Source organism: Symphalangus syndactylus, chromosome 8 (genome assembly GCF_028878055.3).
Source record: "Symphalangus syndactylus isolate Jambi chromosome 8, NHGRI_mSymSyn1-v2.1_pri, whole genome shotgun sequence".
Taxonomy (NCBI): Eukaryota; Metazoa; Chordata; class Mammalia; order Primates; family Hylobatidae; genus Symphalangus; species Symphalangus syndactylus.
The window spans coordinates 145,516,443-145,540,815 of NC_072430.2; the positions used below are offsets into that span (position 1 = coordinate 145,516,443).

Below are 24,373 nucleotides of genomic sequence, written 5' to 3' on the forward strand. Positions count from 1 at the left end.
CAGGATCTCAGCAGGCAGCCTGGACTGAGGTAGCTGTAGGATTCAAGCTACACGGTCTCTTTTTCATTAAACAATTTTTCTCTAATTATTTCAGGAAACAAAGTAAGAGTCAGACACTGGAGAAATCTTAAGGTACGTCCCTGCTGCTCCCGCCCCACTACCACAGAGCTGCTGGGAAGTCGGGGGCGACTGCCCAGCCCTGGGCTCTCAGAGTGCCGCTGCCTACTTACTCAGCACTGCTAAAGGAAGCTCGGTCCTGTGCTGCTGTGTTACAGACTCCCGGGCAGGAAGGTTTCAGAATTCCCCAAGGGGAAACAGACATGAACCTGGTCTAGCCACTGACAAATACATCTTCAGGTAGAAATGAGGCTCTCTGTGGACAGGGGCAAATCCCACTCTCTCTCAAGGGAAATGTGGCCAAGAAACCCCTAGATCAGCTGCAGTGGGAGGAAGAGGCAGGAGGGTGGGCACTTGGAGAGGCTGGAAGACCACCTGGCACCTGGGAGGAGGGGCCACAGGCAGCGGGAGGGCCTGGGCTGCTGAGAAATTCTGGGGGTTCCAGGAGAGGGCTAAGAGAGTGTCTCCCAGATCTTGTGAATGGCATTCTATTGGAACTAGAAGTGGGGCAGGGCAGGGGCCTTGATCACTTAATATTTAGAAAGTCTCGAAGACTGTCACTAGAAAGTCATCACTGACACTGGACTCACAGGCATTCATAAATCCTGACATGAAAGAAACTTTCTCTCTTTTTTGTTTAAGCTAGCATTTCCCAAACTCTTTTGGCAACGAAACCCCCATCCTGCCCCCGCCTCCCCACACAAACTGCTGAATCTTCAACACTGGTATTCTTCACAATCGTTTGCAAGAGACTGGGATATACCATAGAAAGCCATCTACAACCTGTTATCAGTTTCATACTGACTATAATTTCTTATCAACATGTCACTGTGCATGAAAGATGAATTTCTGGTTGGCCTAGGACAGCTTTGCTACTCCTGCCCCTTAAAGGAGCCTTCACAGTTCATCTTCCTGGTGGTACAGATGACAGTGAGGCACCCTTGGGTAACAAGCCACTTCAAAACAGGTCTATGTTTTGTTATATGCCTAAAAAAGTAAAGGAGAAATGTCATTCGGGAACCTTTAAAAACAAACAGAAGCAAAAGAGCTTTTCAGGTATAGGTTCACACACACCAAAGGAAGAGTGTGCACACCACCTCGGGGGACAGGCCTGGGCCGGAGCTCCGCACATGGCAGGAACTTGAGCTCTGAGTTGGCCATGACAGAGTGCACGCATCTGCCTCTTCGGATGTGAAAGTCTCTCCGTAAGAGAGAAGCTGGCAGCATTCGCTTCCTGTTGACTCAAGGGAATCACTTCCCACTCCCACCTCTCCCTCCAAAGACACATACACTAAGCACACTCCAGGCTTGTAAGCAATTTCCTACAGCCGAGCGTCGCCTAACAGTGGAGATGCATTCTGAGAAATGCTTTGTGAGGCGATTTCATCTGGGCGAACATCATAGCGCGTACTTAGAACAAACCTAGATGGCACCGCATACTGCACACCTAGGCTGTATGGCAGAGCCTGTGCTCCCAGGCTACACACCACAGCGTGTTACTGAATACTGTAGGCAGTTGTAACACAGTGCCAAGTGTGTGTGTATCTAAACAGAAAACCTACAGCAAAAATACGGTATAAAAGATAAAAAATGGTTCACCTGTGCAGGGCACTTACCATAATTGGAATATGCAGGACCGGCCATTGCACAATAATAAATTAGTTCTGCAATAAGAAATTAACCTTAGCTTACTGTAACTTTTTTACTTTATACATTTTTAATTTTTACTTTTTAACTCTTTGTAATAACAGCTTAAAATACAAACACACTGCACAAATGTTCAAAATTATTTTCTGTCCTTATTCTAAGTGCTTTTTTCTGTTTTTAAAATTTTTAATTGTTTTTTACTTTTTAACTTTGGTTAAAAACTAAGACACAAACACACACATTGGCTTAGGCCTACACACAAGGGCAGGATCATCCATGTCACCTTCTTCCACTTCCACATCGTGCCCCAGTAACACACATGGAGCTGCCATCTCCTGTGACAATGATGCCTTCTTCTGGATACCTCCTGAAGGACCTGCCTGAGGCCATTTTACAGTTAACTTTTTTTATAGGTAGAAGGAGTACACTCTAAAATAATGATGAAGAGTATAGTAAATATGTAAATCAGTAACCACAAATTATCATCAAGTATTATGTACTGTACATAATTGTATGTGTCAGACTTCTATACACAGGGCAGTGCAGTAGGTTTGTATACACCAGCATCACCACAAACACATAAAGAATTATTCTAGCACTTGGGGAGGCCGAGGCTGGAGGATCACTTGAGGCCAGGAGTTCGAGACCAGCCTGGCCAACATGGTGAAACCCTGTCTCTACTAAAAATGCAAAAATTCATCAGGCATGGTGGTGGGCACCTGTAATCTCAGCTACTCAAGAGGCTGAGTCAGGAAAATCACTTGAACTTGGAAGGCAGAGGTTGCAGTGGGCTGAGATTGTGCCACTATACTACAGCCCGGGCAACTGAGCAAGACCCTCTGTCTCAGAAAAAAGAAAAAAGAATTCTGTACGATGGCTGTGACCTCAGCTCCATTGTAATCTCACGGGACCACTGTCATACACATGGCCCTTCATCGTGCAGTGCCTAACTGTACTAGGATTAAGAATCCACAAACATAATTTGGATTTGAGATATTTATATGGTGGTAAGTCACCTGAAATATTAATATATCTTTTTAAAAGCTTGCCTAGCACATCCACTCCATAAAAACAAATCAGAAACCCCCAACTAATTATCAAATACTGGCTTATAGAACACCTATTCTTGAAATAATGGAGACAACACACAAAAAAGCAAGAAACAGAAACACACGCACCCAGACACCCATCCAAGAACAACACAAGAATTCATTTCAACCCAGAGCAACCTGACACGGCCGTGCCCTTGGAGAAAAGAACCAGAGTCGTTACTGGAAGGAGGAGGGCAGGGAAGAGGAACAGCCTGTGATTTCACATTTAAAAGTTGCAATACTGAGCCCACATGTTCCTAAAGATGGGGATGTAGTCGGTGGAGGCTGCCCCTCCCCATGTGCACTGCCATATGGTAGAATCCTGGTGCTCTAAGAACGCGGGGTCCTCCCCATGTGCACTGCCATGTGGTAGAATCCTGGTGTTCTAAGAACGCAGGGTCCTCCCCCTGTACACTGCCATATGGTAGAATCCTGGTGCTCTAAGAACGCGGGGTCCTCCCCATGTGCACTGCCATATGGTAGAATCCCGGTGTTCTAAGAACGCAGGGTCCTCCCCGTGTGCACGGTCATATAGTAGAATCCTGGTGCTCTAAGAACGCAGGGTCCTCCCCACGTGCACTGCCATATGGTAGAATCCCGGTGCTCTAAGAACGCGGGGTCCTCCCCATGTGCACTGCCATATGGTAGAATCCTGGTGCTCTAAGAACGCGGGGTCCTCCCCCTGTACACTGCCATGTGGTAGAATCCTGGTGCTCTAAGAACGCGGGGTCCTCCCCATGTGCACTGCCATATGGTAGAATCCCGGTGCTCTAAGAACGCGGGGTCCTCCCCATGTGCACTGCCATATGGTAGAATCCTGGTGTTCTAAGAATGCGGGGGTCCTCCCCGTGTGCACTGCCATATGGTAGAATCCTGGTGTTCTAAGAATGCGGGGTCCTCCCCGTGTGCACTGCCATATGGTAGAATCCTGGTGTTCTAAGAACGCAGGGTCCTCCCCGTGTGCACTGCCATATAGTAGAATCCTGGTACTCTTAAGAATGCAGGGTCCTCCCCGTGTGCACCGCCACATGGTAGAATCCTGGTGCTCTAAGAATGCGGGGTCCTCCCCGTGTGCACTGCCATATGGTAGAATCCTGGTGCTCTAAGAACGCGGGGTCCTCCCCGTGTGCACCCCCATATGGTAGAATCCTGGTGTTCTAAGAACGCGGGGTCCTCCCCATGTGCACTGCCATGTGGTAGAATCCCGGTGTTCTAAGAACGCGGGGTCCTCCCCATGTGCACTGCCATATGGTAGAATCCCGGTGTTCTAAGAACGCGGGGTCCTCCCCATGTGCACTGCCATGTGGTAGAATCCCGGTGCTCTAAGAACGCGGGGTCCTCCCCATGTGCACTGCCATGTGGTAGAATCCCGGTGTTCTAAGAACGTGGGGTCCTCCCCATGTGCACGGCCATATGGTAGAATCCTGGGTGCTCTAAGAACGTGGGGTCCTCCCCATGTGCACGGCCATATGGGGCCATATGGTAGAATCCTGGGTGCTCTAAGAACATGGGGTCCTCCCTCTGTACACTGCCATATGGTAGAATCCTGGTGCTCTAAGAACGCGGGGTCCTCCCCATGTGCACTGCCATATGGTAGAATCCCGGTGCTCTAAGAACACGGGGTCCTCCCCATGTGCACTGCCATATGGTAGAATCCTGGTGTTCTAAGAACGCGGGGTCCTCCCCGTGTGCACTGCCATATGGTAGAATCCCGGTGTTCTAAGAATGCGGGGGTCCTCCCCGTGTGCACTGCCATATGGTAGAATCCTGGTGTTCTAAGAACGCAGGGTCCTCCCCGTGTGCACTGCCATATAGTAGAATCCTGGTACTCTTAAGAATGCAGGGTCCTCCCCGTGTGCACCGCCACATGGTAGAATCCTGGTGCTCTAAGAATGCGGGGTCCTCCCCGTGTGCACTGCCATATGGTAGAATCCTGGTGCTCTAAGAACGCGGGGTCCTCCCCGTGTGCACCCCCATATGGTAGAATCCTGGTGTTCTAAGAACGCGGGGTCCTCCCCATGTGCACTGCCATGTGGTAGAATCCCGGTGTTCTAAGAACGCGGGGTCCTCCCCATGTGCACTGCCATATGGTAGAATCCCGGTGTTCTAAGAACGCGGGGTCCTCCCCATGTGCACTGCCATGTGGTAGAATCCCGGTGCTCTAAGAACGCGGGGTCCTCCCCATGTGCACTGCCATGTGGTAGAATCCCGGTGTTCTAAGAACGCGGGGTCCTCCCCATGTGCACGGCCATATGGTAGAATCCTGGGTGCTCTAAGAACGTGGGGTCCTCCCCATGTGCACGGCCATATGGGACCATATGGTAGAATCCTGGGTGCTCTAAGAACATGGGGTCCTCCCCCTGTACACTGCCATATGGTAGAATCCTGGTGCTTTAAGAACGTGGGGTCCTCCCCATGTGCACTGCCATATGGTAGAATCCCGGTGCTTTAAGAACGCGGGGTCCTCCCCATGTGCACTGCCATATGGTAGAATCCTGGTGGTCTAAGAACGCGGGGTCCTCCCCGTGTGCACTGCCATATGGTAGAATCCTGGTGTTCTAAGAACGCGGGGTCCTCCCCGTGTGCACTACCATATGGTAGAATCCCGGTGCTCTAAGAATGCGGGGGTCCTCCCCATGTGCACAGCCATATGGTAGAATCCTGGGTGCTCTAAGAACGTGGGGTCCTCCCCATGTGCACGGCCATATGGGGCCATATGGTAGAATCCTGGGTGCTCTAAGAACATGGGGTCCTCCCCATGTGCACTGCCATATGGTAGAATCCTGGTGCTCTAAGAACGCGGGGTCCTCCCCCCGTACACTGCCATATGGTAGAATCTTGCTACTCTAAGAATGCGGGGTCCTCCTCATGTGCAGGCCATATGGTAGAATCCTGGTGCTCTAAGAACGCGGGGTCCTCCCCGTGTGCACTGCCATATAGTAGAATCCTGGTGCTCTAAGAATGCGGGGGTCCTCCCCATGTGCACAGCCATATGGTAGAATCCTGGTGCTCTAAGAACGTGGGGTCCTCTGGGTGACAGAGGCCCTGAGGGCCACTAAGAGAAACAGGAAGCAGCCCGTTTAAAGAGGAGTGGGAATGCCTGTCATTCTCCTCATGCTTCACTTTGTTTTTTCTTCAAAGGATTTAAGACGTTCTTGTTACACTCCACCAACCTCACGAGTTTCTAACACCCAGGAAGATGAGGTCTAAAAACTGGATGAAAAAGGACACCGTGAGAGAAAAGGTCCTAGCTGGAGTCAGTCCCCTCTGTGACCTCTCTCCTCAGGCCTCTAGAGGACAGATGGCCAGGCCTGTGCACACACCAGCCCACCCTGAGAGACCCCTCTGGGACCAACCACCTACGAGTCCTGCGATGCATTTAAGCAGCCTGTGCCCTCACCCAGGCTGCAGTTCCTGAAGGTGTGGTCTGTGCCTCTGCGGATGAGATGACAGCTCACCATTCCCCAAGATTAGTGAGGCTGTCAGTCAGCCACCCTTCTGCAGTATGCAGAAACCTGTTGTTAGACTCCAGAGCCAGAGAAAGGATTCTCCCTTCGAGGCCTAACAAATTGAGAAGGAACTGTGATGGACCACTTCCAAAACAGAGACGGGGCAGGGGCTGAAGGGCAGAGACCAGGTGATACCAGAAGGAAAGCCGGGTTGCAGACACCGCCGCCCCTGCTGTGGTCCCCCAGCAAGTTTATGACGCTCGTGCAGGTTGACGAGCCATCCTACGGACTAGTACAATTTGGAAGAGTTAACACCAGGTGGAGTTCAGACTCTTTTAGACAACAGCGCGACTGGCAGCCTTTCTCTATAAAGGGTCAGATAGTAAACATTTTCAGCTTTGCAGACGAGAGGTCCCCGTGGCTACAGTAGCGCAGACACAGCCGCAGGCATGTAATTGAATGGCTGTGGCTATGTTCCAATAAAAACTTATTTACAATAACAGGTGGTGGCCAAATTGGCCTTATTTGGTGAACCCTGTTCTATGAGATCACCTAGGCTTCAGCCTTAAACAATGGAAGCCATCCCCTGAATGACAAGTCACAAGGGTATCAAAGAAAGACCCCTGAATTTTCATGGAAAAAGCTATCCAGACCCCTGCTTGGAAAGCTAAGGCACACTGCCACAAAGCAGCAAGGACACCTTACAAGTCTCAGTGCGACAGATGGACACCTGGGCTGGGCTGGGCAATGTTTAAGGTTCCTTTTAGTCCATGACTCAAGTAATGCTGTTTTAGGCTATCAGGTAGTAAACACAGTCTTAGACATCCCCATCTTCGTAAGCAGAACAGTACGGCACCTCACCACATCTGCTTCCCACCGTGCTTCTAAGCAGCTGTCTTCCCCCTGCTAATGTTACAACCAGAGCAGCCATCCCACCTCCTCTCGTGTTGAGCCTCATGATGGCTGACCCAGCTGGAAAGCCAGTGCCCTGCCGCGTCGCCCTGACTCTGCTCAGAGCCAGCATTCCAGCCACAAAGAGGGCCTCCTTCCTTTCATCTTTTATAAAAATGTTTTTTGAAGAGTTAGAGTATATTTTAGGCTTTTTATCTTTATTAAAATTTCATGTGCATGTGTCTGTGTATTCTGCAATTTGTCATTTTCAGAAAGAAGGAACAGGCAATTCGAGAAGTTTCACCTGTACTCCCGAACTGTTCCCCAGGCTCCAGACCCACTTGAGAGCAGAAGGTGGAGCTCAATGAAGGGTCTCGAGCTCAGCGAAGGGTCACTGGGTGAACTGAGAAAGCCACGTTCACAAACACGTACTGCGGACTTCCTGCAGCCCTGGGACCTGTCACTGTCTGTCCATGTAAGCTACAGCATTACTAGCAGATGCTAAGATCGAGTGATACCACTGGAAGAGTAGGTCAATCTTTCTACTAGGAAACTTGCTACTCCCTACTAGGACCTCAAGCCCCTCAGCCACACAGCAAATGCTAATATGCTGCAGTGTTAGCTCAGAAGCCTTGTGTCAACAAGAACTGGCTCCTGAGTCCCAAGTGCTGTCCCAGGACTCGCCCACTGGGATGTTTTCCACATTAAATATCTAGTAAAAAGACTTCCTGGTGCTCAGGAATTACAGTTCATTCTTGAAACATTCCAAGGAGGCCACCACAGCTTTTCCCATGTGGCTTCTTTTAAAAACTCGAATGGCTTCCTTGAAAATAAAGTCCACCCAAGGAAATCAGTAATAATAGAATCAGAAAACTGTCAGGAGCATAAAGATTTATTTCTGTATCAAAATGCAAGAAGCAATCATGAGTTGCTGAATTACCCCTTTGCTAATGAAACTGGGATGGCTAAGCAGACTGAGGATTCTACTTAGTCCTCTGATTCGGCACAAGAACAACAGCCTAGGTTCTAGGGAGAATGGCAGTGACCGGGATGCCACAATGGAAGAGAAAATGAAAACACTGGCACAGTGAAATGTCTCATTTCCAAACAGTTTTGCCTAAGGCCAAGCAAGGCAATAAAGACAAACTCTCCCTTTTCCCCATTGCATGTGGGCTGCCAGGTACAAGTAAGGGAGTCTTTGCTGTGCCCACTGTCCTCCAGTGGAGAACCCAACAGGCAGGGGCCCCACTCAGGTATCAGCTCACCTCCTGCACCTCCCCTTAGCAGGAACTCCTTCCGCTGGCAAACAACTGCCACTGCCGTCTGACTCAACTGTGGCGATGTGGAGGGAGTCGCCGAGCTGCTTTTCTTTTGCAAAACAAAAGTCTTTTTCTTTGCAGTCACACTCTAAGACAAGGCTGCTGGAGAAAACAAAAGCACCTAGACTTCAGTGCTGAATCCCCACAGTAGCATGCAGCTCACACCTACCGGGGTATTCCAGTGCATAGGGGAAAGGAACCCGGCTGAAAAACCAGCTCCTTATTTTTCTTTTAAATAAAATAATACGATCCTAAGTCCATTTACCATCTGAAGTTGTCACGAGTGAACAGTCACATTACTTTAGTGGACCAGGCCTTAGATGAGTTTCTCAGGCTCAGCACTGACATTTTGGGCCAGATCATCCTCTCTTGTGGGACCATCCTGTGCACTGCAGGATGTTTTACAGCATCCCTGGCCTCTACCCACTAGAATCCTAGAATCTACCAGATCCTAGAATCTAGTCGATCCTAGATTGCTACCAAGGAGACTTGAATTTTGGTCCCATCATCAAAAATGCCTTCTGCATCAATCCTATGCCAGTTTCCCCTAAAGAGGGCTAACTGGAATGTACCAATCCTCCAGGACCCTTACAGCTCATGCCATCAGAGACAGGCCTCTACCTCAGGGATCACCCCTGGCTTACATCAAATTCCTCTTTTCTTTTCCCAACATTTCAAATTGTTCTTCAGACTCACTGAGTTCCCTAAGGTGACACGCCCCCCCCACACCCACCATGGGGGGTCATGGAGAGCTCCCTGTGGCCCTGGCTTCAGCCCACCTGCTCCATGACCCTATGCTCTTCTCCTCTGGTTCTCGAAGCTGTCTGAAACCAGGGCAGGGGAGATAACTGTATGGGACCATTCCCTGGCCTCCACCTGCCCCAGCACTCTCCAGGCCAGCACAGTCTGGCACTACAGACTACAGGGCCGGAGACACCAGGCCTGGAAGTGACCGCTGGCCAACAGCTGACATAAAAGCCAACTTCCCCAAACAGGAAGGGCCTGTTCTTCACAAAGATAAAGAAAACTGCCAGTATTTTGCTGGCCTTAAGAAGCCATGCAAAATTAACCAATACGTCACGAATCAACTTCCTTTTACTCTGCTGTACAACTGAATACCATTATGAAGCAATATACTTTTGGATTAAAAATAAGTATTTTTGTGGAAAATCTGCTACATGTTTTCATAAAATAAAGTGCTATGATGTACTAAAACCTCACATTGCCTTCTCGTAATTTTATTTTTATCACTAGAAGGAAATACAAAGTGATTCCTGAACCGGAAGAACGAACCCCATCTTCCAACTGTCACGGAATTATCACCAACACATTCAAAAGAGAAAAAAATAAAACCAAATGTTGATGTATTGAGTCCCCTCGATTTGAATAGCTCAACATAAGTATTTTATTCAGGATGGGACAGGGCCCTCCCCACAGACACCTGACAACAGATCAAACATGCATTTCCTGTTTCCTGTTTGGTTTGATCTGTCTCTCAGGGGACTTATAATTTTTTTCATCAAGAGACCAGTTTTAGAATAAAAAATAACTTGAGAAGATTCAAGGACCCAAAAGCTTTAAGAGAATGAAAAGCTTCCTTGATATCTCTGGGCCCTTTGGCTCTAGTCCTTCCATCACAGCTATTCCTCCTCCTCGTCGTCCTCATCCTCATCACTGTCCTCCGCCTCGTCATCCTCCTCATCCTCATCATCGTCCTCCGCATCCTCATCCAGACTTGCCCTTTTGTCATCAGATGTGCTGCTCTCAGACTCCTCCTCCTCCCGAGCCAGGAGCTTCTTAAAAACTTCAAACTCCTCAACAGAAGTACAGGCTGTCCTGGCCAAAAACTCGGCTTCTGAAACTCTGAGGATGTCCTTGAGCAATGGGTTAGGGATCTGTGTCTGCCCCTTCTTATCAGGGGTTTGGTACCGTCCCAGGCGCTCCAGGTAAATGTGTCTCTGCTTAATCTTGGTTAGTGAATACTGCAAGTACTCAGTCTTTACAATGTCTGGATGCTTAATTCCCATCCTGAAGTACGCATACTGGAAGACACAGACACACTTAGGAGTCCCAGATACAGAGTCTTGAAACCTACCATTCTATAAACATAAAAACTTACGTTGTACAAAAGGATTCAAAAAGAATTGCCTAACTGACAACAGCGAATACCCAGTCTGGGACACTGACATTTGTGTGACAGCCGGCAGTTTCAAAACACTTTCAAATTCATCCTGAGAAACAGAGAGCAGGAAATAAAGGGGCAGGAGGGAAAAGGGGCAGGAGGGAGAAGGGGCGGGAGGGAGAAGGGGCCGGAGGGAAAAGGGGCAGGAGGGAGAGGGGGCAGAAGGAAGAGGTGGTATTTTTCTTTAAATGGGGAAGGAAAAGGATGAATATGGAAAGAATAGGCAAAACATTCAGAAGACATCTAGAAATTCGACCTAAGTTGTCATAATTATTAGTAAAAAATTGGACAACTGTTAAAATTACATTTTCAAAATCAACATGCAAAATAGATTCTGAGGACAGGAAGGTTTCAGCTATTTTAAAATTGCTATTTCAGAGTCCCCACCTAGACTCTAAGAATAGGACTGGATCATTCATTATTAATGGCAGAAAAGTTGAAGAATAGGTTTGATCTGTAGTAAAGAAATTAAAAGAACCAGAACCAAATTCTCTTTGGCTGATGTATGCAGAGCATCTAGGCTTTCACTTCCTCCACTCAAATATGAGGTGTCTGAGGCTTCTTATCCATATAACTAACCTTTACTACATTTGAAAAACCTGAGAAACTTGCTGAAACTACACTAATCACAGTATCAGTCATTCTCACCTGAAACTACACTAATCACGCCATCAGTCATTCTCACCTGAAACTTGTATTCCAGTTGATCCAGGTCCTCTCGAAGAACAGAGGGGCAACTGTGCAAAATCTTGGTGACTTGCTGTACCGTGAAAAGGCACTTCTCCTTGAGAAGCCTGACAGTGTCATTAATGTCCTGCTGACGCATGGTGAAAATTTCAGGGCAACAGTAAAGCACCCTCTTTAATTTCCCTGCAGAACATTCAAAAAAGGCAAGCACATAATTTCAGGACACTCCAGAAACTCAAGGAGCTAGCTGCACCCAATTTAAGTCCACATTTAAAAACAAACGAGGATCCTCTCCTTCCGCAGAGCAAGTGGCAATTTCAGATCTATCTTCTCAGAAGCACCATGGAAATGATACATCTCCCCACTGACTTCCTGACACCCTCAGACTCACCATCCTTCCTCCCTATATTCCTGCTTTATTCTGGCCTCCCACCTGAAAGGTGCCAACTTTGTATGTTGGGTCTCCTCTTGCCCTCCTCACTTGGAAAAGAATTTCCCAGGCATTTACTGGAAAGATCAGAGAGTAATATGGGAGAGTAGTTTCCTCCATATTGCGGGTTTGGGTTGATGTTTCCTTCTATAATAAAATAGTCATCGAAGCATTCACAACTAACATTCTCAAGCTGAACTCAATGAAAGGGAGTTCCATCATCATCGTCATCGTAACATTAACAATAATAGTAACCATGAGGACACACACTACCAGTGCTGACGTCCTGGTTATCAGGGTCACCATATACTCCAAGCCAGGGCACCTTGAGTGAAAGAGGCCCTATTAAAACCACACTAACTGGTGTAAACTGGGACTATTCCAGGCCTTCCTAGGGATAGCTGAGCAAAATTCAGTAATTGGAAACTTAAAGTCAACTATTTAAACTGTTAATTAAAATTTTCCTAACATTTGAGTTAGTGATTATCTTAATATGTGAGGAATTTCAGGAGTTTAGGTTTAGCTTCATCTCTTAAGGCTGTGCTGAGTTTGCTAATTAATCACCACCACACATAATATATTTAGACTTTTAGATTACACTGTAAGAATCTGTTAAGAAAAATATACAAGGCTACCTTTTTCTTATCTTCTAGAGAAGGAGGCCTGTAGAGATGCTGTGAAATGGTGGATCCTAAACCTTCCGCCCCTGCCTCAAAAAAAATCTTACCAGGAAGAGTCAATAATGCAAAGAAATAATAGTGGGACTCCCCTGGTCAAACTGGGTAAGGGTCCTTGGAGACCCCCAACTCCTCCAGAAGGCCCTTAAAGAGATTCAAGGAACTTTGAGAATCCTTGAGATGTGAATATTGTTGGGGGCAGGAGTGGGGGATAAATAGAAGGGAAGGCCACTCCACGAGTTTCCCAGGAACCTGGCAAGATCTCTCATGTTCCACAGTAAATCTAAACACTCGGCTAGAATCTAAGTCTTCACAAGATATGTTGGTTCGACATCACATCAGAGATAGAGCACTAAGACCATTTCATGTTGATTTAAACATCAAATGTTATATGTACACATATTTATCAACATCACATATCAGCATCAACCCACTGAGCACATACCACATGCCCACCCACTAGGTGCTAAAGACCCCACGGTGAACAAGGCAGACAAGAGTCTCTGCCCTGGCACTCAATTTTTTCTTCTAGTCTTAACTCCTCCCCCTTCCCTCTCGAAATGTATTCTGCACAGAAGGCCACTCCTATTCCTCACCTCCAAGCCGAATTATACAGTCCTCTCCAGGAACACTGACACACTCAGAAACCTTCCCTAATCCATCTCACCTTAGGCTGTTCTTTCCCCAACTCTGGCTCCTCTCACACTATATAAAATGTTTGGTTTTTTTGTTTGTTTGTTTTTTTGTTTTTGAGACAGAGAGCCTTGCTGTCACCTAGGCTGGAGTGCAGTGGCGCCATCTCAGCTCACCGCAACCTCCACCTCCTGGGTTCAACCGATTCTCATGCCTCAGCCTCCCAAGTAGCTGGAATTACAGGCGCGTGCCACCACGCCCGGCTAATTTTTGTATTTTTAGTTGAATCAGGGTTTCACCATGTTGGCCAGGCTGATCTTGAACCCCTGACCTCAAGTGATCTGCCTGCCCTGGCCTCCCAAAGAGCTGGGATTACAGGCATGAGCCACCGCACCCAGCCAAAATCTGCAACTTCTTGTACCTTCTCCAAGCCCAAGCTTTCGCAGGTAACTGGAGCGCTTCCTCATTTGCATAATGGGCAGTTTCAATAACTGGGGACTTTTCTTCAAGACCACACACACAGGCTCTGGATTCAGACCCAAGAGAATAAATTCAGAAATGATGTCCAGCAACTGTTGAGGACTGGCACCTCGCTGTACACTGAGCAATTCATTAACATGGGCACTGCTGAAACCCATGTCCAGGAGGGAACTGATGACCCTCTCTAGCTCCAAGGACCCTTGTTCCACAGGAGTCTCCTGCTTCTCAAGGAGGCACTGAACAAGATTCCTCCTGCACTCTGGTTCCTGCACGTAGTTATTGGATCTAACACAAGATAACTCCTCAATGACCCCTCCATTGGAGGCTGTAGTTAGTTTGCGCAACAAAGAAGCTGTCGTCCTTCTCTGTTCTCCAAGATGAGGAGTCTGCCTAGCCATACAGGCCCAGGTGAGGGGGATCAGGCGGTGCCAATCAAGGACCTATAAGACACAGGACCAAAAGACAATTAATTCCTCACTATTCCAGTGTAATGGACACCATAAGACTTTTGAGCCAGGGTACTTACTGCCTTGGTTCCACACAAACATACAGTTTTTATAAGCAATCTGCAAAATCCTATCTGAACTTAAGCCTACAGAGAAGGAAGCTCACATAGAACAGGGCATTTCAAGGTCACAGAGATGGGAGTCAAGCAGGTACAATATTGTTAGCTTTTGCAGCTTTAAGATGGGAGCGGGGACATGGAGGAAGAGGGAAAAACTATTTCTAGGCCACCTGGTCATGTGTGCCAGAAAAGTCTGGAATTCAGACTACTTTCCAGATTCATGTTCTTAAATTCATTCCACAAGAAGAATCTTGTGGGATACAGAGTTGGCCCTTGAACAACAAGGGTTTGAACTGCTTGGATCCACTTATATGTGGATTTTCTTCCACCTCTGCCACCCTTGAGACACCAAGACCAAACTCTCCTCCACCTCCTCTTCAGCCTAAAGACGTTATGAGGATCTACTTCCTCTTAATGAATAGTAAATACATTTTCTCTTAGGATTTTCTTTTTGTTTTTTTTGAGACGGGGTCTCACTCTGTTGCCCAGGCTGGAGTGCACTGATGCAGTCATGGCTCACTGCAGCCTTGACTTCCCCAGGCTGAGGTAATCCTCCCACCTAAGCCTTCTGAGTAGCTGGGACTACAGGTGCACACTACACCCTGCTAATTTTTGTATTTTTTGTAGAGATGGGGTTTTGCCCTTATGGTTTTCTTAATAACGTTTTCTTTTCTCTAGCTTACTTTAAGAATACAGAATGCAATATATATATATACAAGATATGTGTTAACCGTTTATGTTGTCGGTAAGGCTTCCAGTCATGAGTAGGCTATTAGTAGTTGAGTTTTGGAGGAGTCAAACGTTATACACTGATTTTCAACTGGTGTGGGGGCGGTCTGGTGCCCCTAACCCCTGTTGTTCAAGGGTCACAGTAATTAGTCAACTTGCATACACAATTCTAGTCGAACTCAAAAGTCTTCAGTGGTTCAGGCTGGCGCTTAACAAACTATGCACAAATCATCCAGGCACTCTAAGCCAGCAGTCTTCAACATTTTTGGCACCAGGGACTGGCTTCACGGAAGACAATTTTTCCACAGACTGGTGAGGGGTTTCAGGATGATTCAAGCATATTACATTTGTTGTGCACTTTATTTTTATTATTTTCACGTTGTAATATAAGATGAAATAATTATACAACTCACCATAATGTAGAATCACTGGGAGCCCTGAGCTTGTTTTCCTGCAACCAGGAGGTCCCATCTGGGGGTGATGGGAAACAGTGACAGATCACTGGGCATCAGATTCTCAAAAGGAGCGTGCAACCTAGATCCCTCAAAGGCGCAGTTCACAATAGGATTCGCGCTCCAGTGAGAATCTAACGCGGCTGCTCTGACAGGAGGCGGAGCTCAGGCGGTAATGCCAGCGAAGGGAGCGGCTGTAAATGCAGACGAAGTCTGGCTGGCTCACTTGCCGCTCACCTCCTGCTGTGCAGCCTGGTTCCTAATAGACAAGCGACGGTACTGGGGGTTGGGGAACCCCTGCTCTAAACCCTTCACATCGGTCCCAACCCCTTCTCCAGCGTCATCGATTGTCGCCCTGGGGCCAGCCTGCCAATCCCAAGCTCTGGCTGCTCTCCAGGCTCCCCTGTCCAGATGCTCCCTCCGCCAGGAACACCGGGCAGTCGCTGGGGTCAGCGGGCGCGGCCCGGGAAACTGGGCTCAAGCCTAAAGACCTTTATGCTGGATTCCGCTTCCTCTTAATGAAAAATAAATACATGTTATCTTCTTGTGAAGTTGAAACTCTTGTTTACAGGCTCACGCCTGTAATCCTAGCACTTTGGGAGTTCGAGGCGGGTGGATCACCTGAGGCCAGAAGTTAGAGACCAGCCTGGCCAACAGGTGAAACCCCGTCTCTACTAAAAATACAAAAATTAGCCAGGCATGGTGGCGGGCGCCTGTAATCCCAGCTACTCGGAAGGCTGAAGCAGGAGAATTGCTTGAACCCGGGAGGCGGAGGGTGCAGTGGGCCCAGATCGCGCCATTGCACTCCAGCCTGGCGACACAGCGAGACTTTGTCTCAAAAAAAAAAAAAATGTCAACTCTACATCCCACAATAATTGAGCAGAGCCACGGGTCCAGGATGCCAAAACCAGGTCAGCGTGCACGGACCTCCGGGAGGGCTCCACGACCTGGCCGTGAAACACCCGGCGGCCGCGGTTCCTCTGCGTCGCTGCCCGCCCGCCTGCGACCCGGAGAAGCCCGCGCGCCCAGCTCGACCTTACCTGACGGCTGAACGCAGCCATAGCGCGGAGAAGATGGCAGCAGTTACGGCGCCGGAAGCAGCTGTCCTCCGCGGTCCTTCACTTCCGGTCCCCGGTCCGTCACCGCCGCCGTTCCCAGCGCCAGCGCGGTGCTGGTGGATCGTGATTCCGGCCCGGAGCTGTGCTGAGCGCTCACGGCCCCGCGGGGCTCAGGTGTCCCGGGGCCGCCCCTCAGCAAAGCCGGAAGGCCGGAGTCACGCCCGTCACCGCGCCGCCGCCTCTGCCGCGGCCTCAGCCCTCGGGGGCCTCGGTGTCCGGTTGTTTCCGTTGCACTGCCCGTGTCCCGCTTCGCAGAGCTCTGGGCTGGGTGAAAGAATGGGTCGCTGAACGAATGGGTCGTCCTGAAACTCGTGTTTCAGGTGACCTGAGAATTCCTCTCAAGAGTACAGGTGGAGGGGAACTGGTTCCTTGCTTCAGGAACTTCACCCGAGAGCGCAGAAATCCTTCCCGAGGCAGGAAAAATGGATTCCGTTCCATATAGAGATATTTAAGATTTTATCGTGTAAAAATCTGTATTCAGCATGAACACCGGGGCCACCTACGCACAAAAAGAAGTCTTTACTGCTTTTATTTCTTTTTACTCTCAGCCAGTGGAAGATGAGAATTTGCGGTTTTTAAAAGACCCAAGTAAAATGACAGGAATTATGGCACATTTCCCTTCATAAGCAAGAGCCGTCCCAACTTAGAGGTCTGGTTCCCTCTTAGGAAGAAATATAGTAAAGTTTTAGCCCAATGTGTATTCATTCTTAAATTTCCTCTCTCGACCTGTTTTAAGAGCATAGGCATCTTTCAAAAGGTGATGCTTGTGAGGAATAAAAAGGTGTGCTTTCTCAGCTGCCTAAATCTTGCCACCAAAGCCTTAATTTATAAGCATTTCTTGTTTTATCTACTTCATTCTGGACTGACATAAAGGATTTGATTCTTGCATGGATACACATTTACATATCTGCTTTGCGCCAGGCATGGAGTGGGGTGCTAAATTGTTTATGTAAAACTGTCTTTTGACAAAAGGATTATATCAAAGGAAGGTTCTCATCTGTGTAGAACTAAAGAATTGGTTGCTTTGGCAGAGTGCAGTGGCCCACGCCTGTAATCCCAGCACTTTGAGAGGCTGAGGTGGGGAGATTGCCTGGGCCCAGGAGTTCAAGACCAACCTGAGCAACACAGGAAAACCCTGTCTCTACAAAAAATAAAAAATTAGCCGGGAGTAGTGGCGTGCACCTGTAGTCCCAGCTACTCCGGAGCCTGAAGTGGGAGGATCAGTTGAGTCCAGGAGGTTGAGGCTGCAGTGAGCCGTGATTGCACCACTGCACTCCAGCCTGCGTAAGAGAGCAAGACCTTGTCTCAAAAAACAAAAGGAAAAAAGAAATTGGTTGCCTTTGTTGTTTTTTATAATGTAATTTTCTTCTCAAAATACTCAACTGTCAACATCTCACAATAACTTGTGTTAATGCTACACCAAAGGCCTAAGAAAATTCCATGAGCCACCCCAACTCCCTGGAAAGAATAAAGGAACCTGAACAGGTTGTCTAGCTCTAGAAATAAAATGACAGCTGGGACATGGGGATTACTATGAAAAATTGACATGAGGCCAGGTGTGGTGGCTGACGCCTGTAATCCCAGCACTTTGGGAGGCCGAGGTGGGCGGATCACCTGAGGTCAGGGGTTTGAGACCAGCCTGGAAAACATGGTGAAACTCCATCTCCACTAAAAATACAAAAATTAGCCAGGCATGGTGGTGGGCACCTGTAGTCCCAGCTACTCAGGAGGCTGAGGCAGGAGAATCACTTGAACCTGGGAGGTGGAGGTTGCAGTGAGCCAAGATCACGCCATTGTACTGCAGCCTGGGCAACGAGCGAAAGTACGTCTCAAAAAAAAAAACTGACATCACCTTCAGTCTTGTGTGAAAACTTTGCTCTCTCGAACCATACTTTAAAAATATGCAGTGGGTTGGGCACGGTGGCTCATGCTTGTAATCCCAGCGCTTTGAGAGGCTGAGATGGGTGGATCACCTGAGGTCAGGAGTTTGACACCAGCCTGGCCAATATAGTGAAACCCTGCCTCTACTAAAAATACAAAAATTAGCCGGGTAATGTGGTAACACACACTTGTAATCCCAGCTACTCTGGAGGCTGAGGCAGGAGAATTGCTTGAACCCAGGGAATAGAGGTTGCAGTGAGCCGAGATTGCGCCATTGCACTCCAGCCTGGGTGACAGAGCAAGATTCCATCTTAAAAAAAAAAAAAAAAAAGGAGTGGAAAAATTGTCAGCCTCAGCCTCAGAACTTTCCTCTCTGGGTTCTTTCTGCAAAGAACGTTTGCAAAATACCAGACCTCCCACTGCCATCAAGTCAGATGAGCTTTAATTATTTTTTCTCATAAAGAAGTAACAGTTCTTAGAAAGCTAGGACTTTGCATTCTCAACCCATTAAACACCTGTCTGCAAACACCATTGTGGCAGAACACAGTGGCTCACGCCTGTAATCCCAGCACTTTGGGAGGCGAAGGAGGGCGGATCACGAGGTCAGGAGTTCGAGACCATCCTGGCCAACATAGTGAAACCTCGTCTCTACTAGAAATACAAAAAATTAGCCAGGTGTGGTGGTGGGCACCTGTAATCCCAGCTACTCGGGAGGCTGAGGCAGAATTGCTTGAACCTGGGAGGCGGAGGTTGCAGTGAGCCGAGAGCTCACCATTGCACTCCAGCCCAGGTGACAGTATGAGACTCTGTCTCTAAATAAAATAAATAAATACAAACATCATTCTATAACATTCTCTGTGTTATAAGCATCATAAACACTACAAGGTAAGGGCTCTTAAAACATCAGAAAACTCGTTTGAATTCTTAAGAGTAAACATCACTGACTTTAATACACACATGTAAAACTCTTATACCTTGAATGTCCCTGATAGAGGAGGGTCCTCCCCCACCAACTCCATCAGTCACTTGTGGTGGCAGCAAGGCTCAGGCAGCACTTTCTGAAGAAAGGGTTGGCAATATCCCATATCCTACCAGATGGGACTAAAATTAACTCTGTCATCCCGAAACAGTTGAGTGCCTCCTAAATAACCACTAGAAATAGCTCAGAACCACGCTGGAGGCAGCCTGGCTCCCAGGCAGCCTCCAGAAGGTTCTGGGCAGGAGTCTCAGAATGTGGAAGAACTGTCTGCAAGTGATGACATGTGGGAAAAGGGTAGGGGTTTAGGTTTTGGTTTTTTTCCTGCTGTCTCAGCAGGGGGAAAAAACGAAAGGTTCTGCTCTCACCTCTAGCTATTCCCTCCTCTCTAACACAGACATGAAATAAAACAATTCTAAGTACTTGACCTAGCCAAGTCTGTCTGAGGGGGATGGACTGGAGTCTAAGGGAGGGAAGCAGCCAGTTGAGTATCTGAGAAACACCCTGGGGCCTGAGCAGCCCGGAGGAATACAGGGCTGGAGCCCCTCACACAGGCCAGAGGTGGGGGCTGGGCCAGGAAGCTCCTCACGTGAACAGAGGTGGGAGCTGGCTAGCCATGGAATGTCTGGGGACTGCTGGCAGTGAGCCAGCCACATGTTGACAGCAGAGTCTTGCTACAGAGCTCAGACAGAAGGGAGGTCCCTGAGAACGCCACCCTCCCCAGTCTCACCAGATGCAGTAAGCTTCAGAGCCCTGGGCCCACCCCTGGCAGGGCCTGCTTGTAAAAGGAACCCCAGAATGGCCAAGGCTAGACTTCTTCCCAACTGTGGCAAGTGGGGTACACACATGGAAAAATGAGGAAACCAGGTATTTCTCACACTTAGCACACGGGAACAGTTCACAACATCCAAGTCAGGATAACTGTTTACTAACAAAGGTGCTTTAATTTAAAAAGCATTTGAGGAAATCAATTAATGAAATAGTCTGGCCATTTGACTAACCAGTTCTACCCATTGCTCAGATGAGCATATACCAAGTCAGAGGAAACAAAACATGCACATATACAAAAGTAGAAAGAGAAAACACTCATGCCTTCAGAAGTTCACAAATTAAAAGCCCTTTAATAATATAAAACAGTTGAACACTGGAATGTTTTTTTCTAGGTCATGAAAAAAGTGAATTCCAAATCTATGTAATAAACCTAAAATAATACAGCATCACTGTCTTCTGTTCTGGTGTTTATCAAACCTGCACATGAGTTTTTAGAAGGTGAATTGGGGATGCTTGAGAATGTATTTTCTCCAAACAGATGGAGCCTGAAAACTGTGTGATTTTCCAAACCAAGTGGAGAAAAGCAGGAAGAAACTGGTGTTTAGCTGGTCAGCAGACAGGGATCCCCAGGATGCAAACAGCCTTGGCCGTTAGGAGCCTCGCCTGGAACGGAGCCCCCACAAAGCTCCTGAGCCTGGGCCACTTCACTCAGGCTCCTGTTCCCCATCTCCAGGCTCGCAGTGGACAGAACTCCGCTTTCTGAAGAAAGGAGAAGGTAACTGTATCACGTGCTAACAACTCAAGGCTCTAAAATACTTTGCTTCTCACTTGAAGAAGTCCTAGAACAAAAGCCTACAGACGAGGCCCTCGGAAATCCAACTGGCAATGTCCCAGAAGTACAGATCCTGCCAAGGTGGGGATCTAAGCCCAGGGCCATCAACCGCAGCTTGGTCCAAATGCTCTGAGCAGTCGTTTTGGCTCTGTGGCCAGAGCCTTGTCTGAAGAGCCCTGGGCCCTGCAGGCTGCTAGAGAATCACACTCAGCATCTGTGGCCATATCCTCCCCTCCGGCCCAGTCAGACCATCACCAGCTGCATTCCTCAAACCATCTTTGAGGGTTCTGACCCCTTCTGCCAGGAGCTCCCATGGCACTTGCCTACCCTCCAAGGCCCAAAGCCATACCCTGAACCCCAGTGGTGTCCAGAGGCCTCTGGACAGAATCAAACCCTCTCTCACAGGTGACAGGTCAGCTATAGGCCCTGACATTTGTGTCCAAGACAGCATGGGGGAGAGAGCCTCCTTTTCCTCCTTTTGACCTAGGAAGGCAGCCTGGGGACCTGGTTATTCCAAGTGAAGTCACATGGGGTGGAGGGATGCTGAGAAGCCTCACCTGGCTTGTTGACTCGACACACCTCTTCCCATGTGTAGTCAGCAAGATTCACAGGCTGTGTTACCCACGGGTCTGTCACCAGCTTCTCCAAGGTGGTGCGCTTCTCAGGGACTGGCTGCAGCAGCCCGGACACAAGGCTCATGAGTTCTGGGGACACAAAGAACACAGACGGTAGGCCCAGATTGGAATGAAGTGGAGCACATCTCAGATTCCTGGGTGCCCACCACCCCCCACAGAGCCTCTGACTGGGCAGGAGGCGGCCCAGGAACCTCTAGTGCAGGGCCCAGCTGTGCTTGGACAGAAGCTGCCGGAAACACCCATTGCCTCTGAAATGAAAGCTTGGAGTTCAAGATGCCATCTCACTCAAGCAAAATCCAGGTGGTGCAGAGGTTCCTAACTGGTCTGTTCTCAGGCGCTCTGGCTATGCAGAGCTGTGAATAACGCAGGGTTAACATGACAGGTGAGGGGATGCCAGCACAAGCTGAGCGGAGCCCCCAGCCTTGCATCTGGATTCGGGCCCCAGTTCCTTTAACCATGTAGGCACCAACTCAACAGAGCAACCTGGAGGAGCCTCACTGTCCTGACTGCAAGTGTGTTTCTCACAAGAGGGCCTCTAAGATCCAAAGAGGAACATTAACAAAAATCAAATTAGCAAGATGTTTTACAGTCATATGCAAATTATGTGATGAATAGAAAGGAAACAAATGAGACTGTTGATATGGACAGAGATACACTGAGGAATGAGGAAATGGGAAAAAAAAGTGGCTGGTCTCTAAGGATGTGTCGTCTGTCTACCACTTGCAGCTCACGCTCACCTTTGGACACCAGGTATGGCGGGTGTATGGCAGCTTCCACAGTCTCCTCCAGCTCACAGAAGGGGTTCTCCTCAAAGACCAGCGTGTACAGAGTGACTCCCAGAGACCACATCTCCAGCTCGGGCCCTCTGTAGCTGTGAGGAGGAGGAGGCATCAGGATGCCACGGCGCTCAGCGCAGGCTTGCCAGGCCCGCCCATGGGAAGCACCGTGGCCCTTCCCGACCAGCACACAGGCCAGGCTGTGGTTTCCCAAGAGGGTCACTCCACCCCTCAAACACGCCCTCCATTTCCACACACTTCTGCCCCAGGCCAGCCACCAGGCCGTGTGCCAGGAGTGGAGAGGCCCTCGGGCAGCTCCAAGGCTAATCAGGAACTTCCTTGTGGACACCAACCACAAGATGTGTCCACCAGAGCAGGGAGGGGGGAGGGCTTCCTGGAGGAAGCAGAGTACACGTCCATTGGCTTTGCTGAGGGCCATGGGAGCCACAGGCCACTTCAGAACAGGGTCACGTGCCCTTCAGACGTGATCGGGCATGTTCAGCTTGGTGTGACCATGGACATGCATGCCCTTTAGGATGATCACTGTGGCGACGATGTGAAGGGCGCTGCAGGACGAGACTGAACAGGTAAAAATACTGAAGGATGAAAGCAAACAAGAAGGATGTGGTGAAGGTGGGTGTTCACACAGTGGGCCAAATGGAGGAGCAAGCTTCAGGGAGAAGACACCCAGAGGACTTCCTGTCGCCATAAACATCCTCATCCACGCTACCATTTATTTCCTGTCGCCATAAACATCCTCATCCACGCTACCATTTATTTCCTGTCACCGTAAACATCCTCATCCACGCTACCATTTATTTCCTGTCGCCGTAAACATCCTCATCCACGCTACCATTTATTTCCTGTCACCGTAAACATCCTCATCCACGCTACCATCTATTGGGTACCTAGAGGTGCCAACGCTGTACCAGCATTTTACATGGCTTAGCCCAAATCCTCACAACAACCTAGCAAGATAAATATTAGTTTCATTTTGCACAGAAGAAGAGCAAGGCTTGGTGAAGTGAAGTTGCTGCCAAGCACGCACCAGAGCCAGGTCACCCGCACCCACAGCCCTGCCCCTGCACTGGCCAAGGCCATGCGTCTCCAGGTCCGCAGCTGGTGGTCTGTCCCCAGAAGAGGTCTGGGAAGCAGCAGCCTCTTCCCAGAACCGGAATTAGACAAGGGAGCCAAGAGAAACCACAGCAGTGAGAAGAGTGGCACGGACAGAGCCCCGGGCTGGACTCAGAGAAGAGGGGCTGGGAGGGGAGGGGAGGGGAGGGGAGGGCTCAAGAGGGCAGGTCACAGAGGCCAGAGCAGCAGCGTGGGTGAAAGGCCCCCAGGTTAAGTCAGCGGGGTGGTGGGGTCGCTAGCACAGACCGCAGGGAAGCTGAGGGGACGGATGAGAGCTGTAGGGGCTACAGCAAGAAAATCAGATTCGGCAGTTTTCGTTTTTGTGTTCTTTCTGTTTTTTAGAGAGATTTCAAGACTTTTAGAAGCTGAAGAGAAATATCCAATAGAATAGAACAGAGGTTGGCAAACTTTTCCTGTAAAGGGTCAAATAGTAAATATTTCATGTTTTGGGCCACATGGTCCCCATTGCAACTCAACTCTGTCATGCAGGACAAAGGCAGCTACAGACAACACGTAAGCAAATGAGCATAGCTCCATTCCAATAAAACTTTATTTATAGAAACAAGAGGCAGGGGATGTTTGCACACACGTTTGTAGCGGCATCACGAACAACATAAAGATGGAAGCAAAAGGTAGAAGCAACACAAATGTCCACTGACAGATGAATAAGTACAGCATATCCAGAAAATGCAATCAAATTCAGCCTTGAAAAGGAGGATGCTGGCACAGGCCACAACATGGATGGACCTTGAGGACTTTATGCTAAGTGAAATAAGCCAGTCACCAAAAGGCAAATGCTGTACGATTCCACATATAGGAGGTCCCTAGAGTAGTCAGATTCATAGAGAAGAAAGCCGAATGGCGGCTGCCAGGGCCTGAGGAAGGGGAATAGGGACCTAAG

The 24,373-nt window shown here is 48.7% G+C and overlaps 3 protein-coding genes across 9 annotated transcripts in view; 1 reads left to right on the forward strand and 2 right to left on the reverse strand.

The window, feature by feature from the left end:
• Nucleotides 1-7,435, forward strand: part of SNED1 (sushi, nidogen and EGF like domains 1) — a 99,223-nt gene extending 91,788 nt beyond the window's left edge. Inside the window, exons 31-32 of the mRNA XM_063645424.1 lie at nt 95-132; nt 5,997-7,435. Coding sequence (XP_063501494.1) covers nt 95-131 — 37 coding nt within the window. The 3' untranslated portion in view covers nt 132; nt 5,997-7,435. The remainder of the gene's footprint in view (nt 1-94; nt 133-5,996) is intronic.
• Nucleotides 7,436-8,069: 634 nt separating this feature from the next.
• MTERF4 (mitochondrial transcription termination factor 4) lies at nt 8,070-17,768 on the reverse strand. 4 transcript variants are annotated; one of them, XM_063645363.1, is made up of 5 exons: nt 16,390-16,433; nt 15,311-15,368; nt 13,545-14,043; nt 11,382-11,566; nt 8,070-10,613 (listed from the first exon to the last, which is right to left on the reverse strand). In XM_063645363.1, the coding sequence occupies exons 2-5, from the start codon at nt 15,311-15,313 to the stop codon at nt 10,155-10,157; spliced, it is 1,146 nt and encodes a 381-aa protein (XP_063501433.1). In that variant the 5' UTR covers nt 15,314-15,368; nt 16,390-16,433; the 3' UTR covers nt 8,070-10,154. The 4 variants fall into 4 exon arrangements, with proteins under 4 accessions (XP_063501433.1, XP_063501434.1, XP_055147213.1 ...); XM_063645364.1 differs by having other exon boundaries at nt 8,070-10,556; nt 16,390-16,419; XM_055291238.2 differs by lacking the exon at nt 15,311-15,368 and having other exon boundaries at nt 8,070-10,556; nt 16,390-17,768.
• A 2,657-nt stretch (nt 17,769-20,425) lies between these two features.
• The window catches only part of PASK (PAS domain containing serine/threonine kinase), a 49,307-nt gene continuing 45,359 nt past the window's right edge, over nt 20,426-24,373 (reverse strand). For all 4 annotated transcript variants that reach the window (XM_063645337.1, XM_055291227.2, XM_063645338.1 and 1 more), the window contains 3 exons: nt 22,300-22,433; nt 21,485-21,631; nt 20,426-20,854 (listed from right to left, as the gene is read on the reverse strand). In XM_063645337.1, coding sequence (XP_063501407.1) covers nt 20,697-20,854; nt 21,485-21,631; nt 22,300-22,433 — 439 coding nt within the window. In that variant the 3' untranslated portion in view covers nt 20,426-20,696. The remainder of the gene's footprint in view (nt 20,855-21,484; nt 21,632-22,299; nt 22,434-24,373) is intronic.

Bases quoted from the DNA above. Each gene is read 5' to 3' on its own strand.
- MTERF4 (XM_063645362.1), bottom strand. From the start codon at position 16,410: ATGGCTGCGTTCAGCCGTCAG. The intron at 14,044-16,389 runs GTAAGGTCGAGC...TGTGTCTTATAG, and splicing joins TGGCTGCGTTCAGCCGTCAG to GTCCTTGATTGGCACCGCCT. The intron at 10,614-11,381 runs GTGAGAATGACT...TTATGTTTATAG, and splicing joins AACTGGAATACAAGTTTCAG to AATGGTAGGTTTCAAGACTC.